The 5,370-nt window shown below is 45.3% G+C and overlaps 1 protein-coding gene across 1 annotated transcript; it reads left to right on the forward strand.

The window, feature by feature from the left end:
• Positions 1-1,304: 1,304 nt before the first annotated feature.
• LOC134286287 (uncharacterized) lies at positions 1,305-4,149 on the forward strand. The gene is made up of 3 exons (XM_062847886.1): positions 1,305-1,719; positions 2,675-3,495; positions 3,649-4,149. The coding sequence occupies exons 1-3, from the start codon at positions 1,305-1,307 to the stop codon at positions 4,147-4,149; spliced, it is 1,737 nt and encodes a 578-aa protein (XP_062703870.1).
• The last annotated feature ends 1,221 nt before the right edge of the window (positions 4,150-5,370 follow it).

Consider the following 5,370-nt stretch of genomic DNA (forward strand, 5'->3'; position numbering starts at 1 on the left):
TGCTCAGTTTGAAAATCAACCATGCGTTTTATTGTTTTAAACGAGTCTCATTTTTCTGCGTGTACCAGGCGGGAACTGTAGCTGGGCGGAATGCTCGTTTCGCTGACACCTAACGCACCGAAACCAAATGAATCAAAACCGAATGCGCGGGACCGAAGTGCGCATGTTGAATTACAGGTGCTGATGGCACAAAACCAAGCAGCAGAGAGAACATTTCTGCATTAACATGTCATGAGATAGAACTTTCTGTCCTGATCTAAGACCCTCCAAAACACCCAATCCGCCCCTGAAACGCCTCCTAACTTATAATGATTCATGCAATAAATGGTTCCCCACAGTATGCGTCCGGATCGGCCCGGCTCTACTGGCTCTCGCCAATGACTATGTCTACTTGTGCGCGGGCTGTTCAATTGTCGGATCCTTGCTGCCCAGGACGTCATCTAGTTCCACGGGAAAGTGCGAGGAGATCCAGAAGAAAATCGAGGAACTTAGCTCGGATCTGTCAAAAATACGATCCGAACTGCAACTGCTGCAATCGAATATCAAGAAACAGCTCGACCGCTTCCGATCCAAATTGCTAGCAGTGAACCATCTGGACGATAGGAGAGAATCAAGCAACAAGCTGGTCGAAAACATAGAGAAGAAGCTTGAGTTGATTGAGAAAGGTGCGAAACTTGCTGGCACCTGCTCCAATAGTGTCAATTGCTGTCGAATAGCAATCAATAAAGTGCCACACCATCCCAACGAAAGTGTTCGGTCCATAGTGGAGAATTTCCTCTGCTTCCTCGGCATCAAGGACAAAATGCCGCACGTCACTTGCTGCTTCCGGTTGCCAGTAAAACCATCCAAGTGGACCGACCGAAACCTCACCCCCACTATTGTAGTCGCTTTCGAAAGCAGAGAAATAAGATCCCTTGTTCTCAAACGCTACTTCGAGAAGCATAAGGAAGCGAAACTGTGTAACCTGAAGTCCGCAATGCCACTGGAATATCGTTTCACTGTGAATGAAATGCTTTCTATCCAAACGTTTCGCGTACGCAATCTGGCCTTGCGTCTTAAGCAAAAAGATGCGATCCAGTCTGTTTTTGTCCGAAATGATCGAGTCTCTATTCGATTGCCCGGGCAGAAGCGGTACATTCCAGTTACTGACTGCAGTGAACTCCTGAAGCTAACTGAGGCTGGCGTGGGCGCGGACGAGTCCTCCGTCTTTTTCGACGCAGTTTCAGCAGACGTCTCCTCCCAACAGTGATCATTACTGCGCGCTAACAACCTCCTAAATAGTAATACGAGTATCTACAACAATCATGCCGAACAACAACATACCTCACCTACGACTTAGACATTTGAACGTTAGAGGCCTTGAAAGTCATATCGATGAGATCAAGCTTCTTCTACATAGGGCGGAATATCATTTCTTCGCTGTCACGGAAACTAAGCTGAAACCATCTTCTCCTGTGGGACCGGTGCGCCTGCCGGCGTACAACTTCGTGAAGCATTCCCTACCGTCGACCCGTGGCCGTGGAAGCAAGGCCTGTGGGGGAATTGGGCTCTACGTGTTGAAAGGTTTGAAGGCAATCCCTGTACTCAGATCTGAACATAATTTGGATGCTCCGCTCGATCAGAGGTTTGAATATCTAGCAGTACAGGTTAAAATCAACGACCTCAGCATCGGAATCGTTATTGTGTACAATCCAAACGTCTCGAACCCTCACTTTGCACGTGAGTATGAAAAGCTTCTTTTTGATATGCAGGACTTTGCGTTCCATATAGCCGAGGCGGTAAACGCACGGGTATTCAGCATGACCATGCTGAGGGTGACGGGTTCGATTCCCGGTCGGTCCAGGATCTTTTCGTAAAGGAAATTTCCTTGACTTCCTTGGGCATAGAGTATCTTCGTGCCTGCCACACGATATACACATGCAAAATGGTCATTGGCAGAGGAAGCTCTCAGTTAAAAACTGTGGAAGTGCTCATAGAACACTAAGCTGAGATGCAGGCTTTGTCCCAATGAGGACGTTACGCCAAGAAGAGAGAGAGAGAGACTTTGCGTTCGATCGAGTATTCATAGTCGGGGACTTTAATATTAATGTCAGTGCTCCACTACCATCTGGAAATCTAAGGGCACTTTCCCGTATCCATGACGCTTTCCGCCTAACCATCTTGCCGACACCACCGACTAGAATTGCAGACAGAAGTTCAACCACCATTGATCTGCTTATTACTGACTGTCCTGAGTCTATAAGAGCAGCGAAAACGAAATCGTCGAGCATGTCCGATCACGAGATAATTTTCCTTATCTCTGATGTTAAAATCCGAAAAACACCGCCTAAACGCATTACGGTGAGGAACTTCCGTAGCATTGATGCAGTTGCACTTCAGGCAGACTTTCAGACCAAATATTTTCGAAATGCCCTCAACACAAACGACGTCAATCTTAAAGCAGAACTCATTACAGCTGAACTACAGAATTTAATGGACACGCATGCCCCCGATCGGACTATTATTGTTAGGAATGACCGGACACCGTGGATTACACCGGAAATTGAGAGAGCAATTTCGGTTAGAGACTTGGCACATGCACTCTACTCTCGAAATCCTAATAGGAGAAGACACGACAACCAATGGAACGAATATATCCGAAAGCGTAATATAGCTGCAACGTTGATCTCAACAGCGAAGAAACGATACGGAGAAAGGCACTTTGCTCATGACCTCCCAGCAAAAAAGCTTTGGAGCAACCTCCGGCGCGAAGGCGTGCATAACAATACCAAAAAGAACGTTTCCTTCGACCAAGCCGATCCCAACGAGATGAATCGCTTTTTCTGTGAGGGACATCAACGTGTGATCAACGATAGAGAGGAAGAAGAAGAGCCAGAACACCGCACCGCCACAGACCGTGGAGGAGCCAATTTCAACTTCCGACGTACGACGGCCAACGAAATATCCCGAAAAATCATGGAGATCCAGACTAACGCTGCGGGTTCTGACGGTATTCCTATCTCGTTTATCAAAATGCTGGCACCGTTTGTGCTGCCGGTGCTGGTTCATCTATACAACGCCATAATCGAAGCACGTACGTTCCCTGCTATTTGGAAAAGTGCGCTGATTACACCGATACCCAAGGTAGGTAGTCCAACGGAACCCAAAGATTTTCGGCCAATTAGCGTACTCCCAGCGGTATCTAAGGTACTCGAAAAGATTCTTCTCGACCAAATTGTGGACCACGTGGACAGGAACGGCAATTCTCTTCTTGCAACGAACCAGTCTGGCTATAGAAAAGGACATAGCACAACGACCGCCCTGGCAAAGGTAACGCACGACATCTACGACCACTTCGATAACGACCAGTGCACAGTTATGGTTCTTGTCGACTTCTCGTTGGCATTTAACTGTGTCAACCACCGAAAACTACAAAGGAAGCTTCGAGAGGAGTTTCATTTCTCCAACAATGCATGCGACCTGATACATTCGTTTCTCGAGCATCGGACGCAAGCAGTACGCATAGGAAACTCGACCTCTTCCTAAAGACCACTAGTAGACGGCACACCTCAAGGCTCTTGCTTGAGCGCCTTGCTTTTTAGCCTCTACATCAACAGCCTTCCAATTGGACTCAGATGCAGATATCAACTCTACGCTGACGATCTGCAGATCTACATCTCCGGATCGATACGCGACGTAGACCAGCTCATCTCGACCATTAACAGCGATCTTGAAACGATACAGCATTGGGCCAGGCAGAACTCTCTTTTCCCCAATCCGAAGAAGACGCAGGCTATCATTTTCTGCAAGGAAGGTGCTGTTGTTCCAACAACGAGCATCGTTTTCTGTGGGGAGCGCATCAATCTAGCAGGCAACGTTGTGAATCTTGGAATCAGAATGGACTGTAATCTGAAATGGAATGGACATATCAACGATGTGACAGCTAAGGTTTTCGGAACGTTGCGAACACTCCGAAGATTCGCACCTGTTCTGTCAGTTCTAACTAAGCTGAAACTAGTTCGAGCCGTAATCTTGCCATTTTTACGTACTGTGATGTCATCTACTATCCCGGACTATCTGCGGCGCTTCGTGATCAACTTAATCGCTGCTTCAAGGCATCAGTTCGCTTCGTTTATAGCCTCAGACGTAGAGAAACCACCGCTGCCGTGAGAAACTTTATTTTGGGCCATGATCTCGAGGCCAACTATAGCCACAGAATCAGCATATTCATGCGGCAAGGATATGCCAGCAACTTCCCGCCTTATCTACAACAGCATTTGATAAAGGGACGGCAGGAACGTGCTCGTAGCTTCGTGATCCCTCACCATACTACATCGAAGAGGAAAAGTATCATGATTGCAGGAGCAATCAACTGGAACCAACTTCCCTTGGCAACCAGGCAGCTACCAACTATTAATGCGTTTAAGTCAGCTCTTTCAGCACGACGATGATGCATCTTACTGGATAGTCAATCTTGCTTACCTCCTTAGTAATAGTTATTATTTTTCGAAATGTTTGTAAAATACTAAACAGTAATTTCCTTGACCTGATTAATGGTTATACCGCCAGGCTTACGTTTATGATAATAAATTACAATTACAATGACTTTTAAGCGGGATGGGCGCCAGATATGTGAATATGCAAATCGGCATTGCAGTTTTGAGGAATCAAAATGACTGTTTTAGATTTGTTCATAGTTTCGTAAGTATGAGTATAAATAATTCCTCCAGGATTTTCTTCCATAGCTTGTTGCAGCGATTCCATCATGGATTCCTCAAGAGATTCCCTCGAGAATTCATATATCTTCGAGAATTTATCCTGGGATATCTTCAGTGGTTCCTCCTCTTTGAGGTTTCCTTCAGGAATTTCTGCAGAGATCCTTCTGCAGGTATTCCTTCAGAGATATCTACAGGGATTTCTCCATATATTCCTTCCGGAATTCCGCTAGAGATTGCTCCAATAATCCCATCTGTAATGATGCGAAGTTTTTTTGCAGGAATTTATAGAAAAAAATCTTTTAGAAAATTATATTAGCAATTATTTAAAAATAATCCAGGAATTGCTTAAAACATTTGTACGAAAAATTCTATAGGGGTCCATACAAGTATTCCTTCAAAAATTCGCCCAGAAATTACTACAGACACGGATTTTTTCAGATTTTTTTTCCAGGGATTCCTACAAAAATGCTACCAGGAATTCGCTAAAAAAGCTTTCCTGAGATTCCCTAAGGAATTCCTCATGGGGTTTCTTCAGAAATTTCTCCAAGAAATTCCCTCTACAATTCTTTCAGGAACAACTTCAGGGATTATTTTAAAAATGCCTGCAAGAACTCTTCTTGGGATTCCTTAAGAAACTCCTCCAGGAATTAATCCACGATTTCAGGATTTCCTT

This window comes from Aedes albopictus, chromosome 2 (assembly GCF_035046485.1).
Source record: "Aedes albopictus strain Foshan chromosome 2, AalbF5, whole genome shotgun sequence".
Lineage (NCBI taxonomy): Eukaryota > Metazoa > Arthropoda > Insecta > Diptera > Culicidae > Aedes > Aedes albopictus.